Genomic DNA, 1,762 nt, shown 5'->3' on the forward strand with positions numbered 1-1,762 from the left:
AGAAATATTTAGAATATATTTCAGGCTCAGGTAAGATTTCTATGTCAGGATTCACATATGTTGTCAAAAATGTATTCATGTCATTAAATGGTTCTTTTCGAAGAATAATATTAGTGAATTTTGACACAGTGAATTTGTGTACAAGAACCCAGATATTAATGTTGATATACAATATAAACTGTTGGCATTTTGGCTCGTGCAAACCTTGAAATACCTGTACGTGGTCAATGCAATAATATTCCGAATAACACGTTCTACAGTGTTCCAAATTAATCTGTCTATGACAAATAGAACATGATTTTGCAAAAAGAATCATCTGTTCTTCATACGGCTTTAGCTTACGTGGAATCCATTTTTTAATTGAGCTTAGAAATTGTTGTCTTAACGTGATCCAATTAGTTAAACTTAAAGCACAGTCTCGACGTATTTCATTCTCTCGTAAAAATCGGTTTATATATTCACAAATCTGCATATGTTGTGGACGATGCAATGATCTGTGTTCACGAGTGCAATAAGAGATCATATCGCACAGATTACATGATATAAAAGATCCATTGTTTAGTTTCTTGCAGACGTGGCAAATGTTTTCGTGAAAGAAGCTATTATAATTATTAATAATAATACGTGGACCGAATTCGTTCACATCGATTACTTTAGAAAAATTACTCATGGTGAGATATTTTGTTTGACGTATAATATCAATTTAAAAATGAAATGTGTTGCTACTTCTAATAGAAATAATGTAATTGTCTGTCCACAGCAAATTTATAACTGAGCTGTTCACATTTCAGATCTATAGCAGACATACAGATCTGTAGAGACGACATTAAGAAGTCCTCTGGTTCGCTAGTTAATATTGACAAACTGATTTGGATATTTGAAAAGGTAACGAAATACGAATAAACGTTATTGAATAGAATGTTGCAAATAGACGCGCATGGGATTCTTATAAATTTTTATTACATGTAACTTGTGTATCAAAAAAAAATATTGAAGAAAGAGGAAGTTGAAAGTTTTAAACAATAATTAATATTTTGAAAAAGTGAAAATATGAATTATTGTTGCTCTATATATATCTTACTAACAAATATATACGTATGGTATACATGCGTCCTGTAAACAATATATATATATATATTGTTTACAAGACGCATGTATACCATATGTATATATTTGTTAGTAAGATATATATACAGCAACAATAATTCATATTTTCACTTTTTCAAAATATTAATTATTGTTTAAAACTTTCAACTTCCTCTTTCTTCAATATTTTTTTTTGATACACAAGTTACATGTAATAAAAATTTATAAGAATCCCATGCGCGTCTATTTGCAACATTCTATTCAATAACGTTTATTCGTATTTCGTTACCTTTTCAAATATCCAAGTCAGTTTGTCAATATTAACTAGCGAACCAGAGGATTTCTTAATGTCGTCTCTACAGTAGTATGCTATAAATCTGAAATGTGAACAGCTCAGTTATAAATCTGCTGTCGACAGACAACTACATTATTTCTATTACAAGAAGCAACACATTTCATTTTTAAATTGATATCATACGTCAAACAAAATATCCCACCATGAGTTATTTTTCTAAAGTAATCGATGTGAATGATTTCGGTCCACGTATTATTATTAATAATTATAATAGCTCCTTTCACGAAAACATTTGCCACGTCTGCAAGAAACTAAACAATGGATATTTTATATCATGTAATCTGTGCGATATGATCTCTTATTGCACTCGTGAACACAGAT

General features: G+C 29.8%; 1 protein-coding gene across 2 annotated transcripts in view; it reads right to left on the bottom strand.

Moving 5' to 3' along the window:
* LOC116853595 overlaps window positions 1-823 on the bottom strand; it is a 17,195-nt gene extending 16,372 nt beyond the window's left edge. Inside the window, exon 1 of one of the 2 annotated variants that reach the window (XM_032834723.1) lies at window positions 1-823. In XM_032834723.1, the coding sequence (XP_032690614.1) occupies window positions 1-670 (670 nt within the window). In that variant the 5' untranslated portion in view covers window positions 671-823. The other variant, XM_032834722.1, reaches the window with a different exon arrangement.
* Window positions 824-1,762: the final 939 nt, after the last annotated feature.

Source organism: Odontomachus brunneus, unplaced genomic scaffold (genome assembly GCF_010583005.1).
Source record: "Odontomachus brunneus isolate Ranch 3 - 2012 unplaced genomic scaffold, Obru_v1 Obru_scaffold_368, whole genome shotgun sequence".
In the NCBI taxonomy this organism is placed as follows: domain Eukaryota; kingdom Metazoa; phylum Arthropoda; class Insecta; order Hymenoptera; family Formicidae; genus Odontomachus; species Odontomachus brunneus.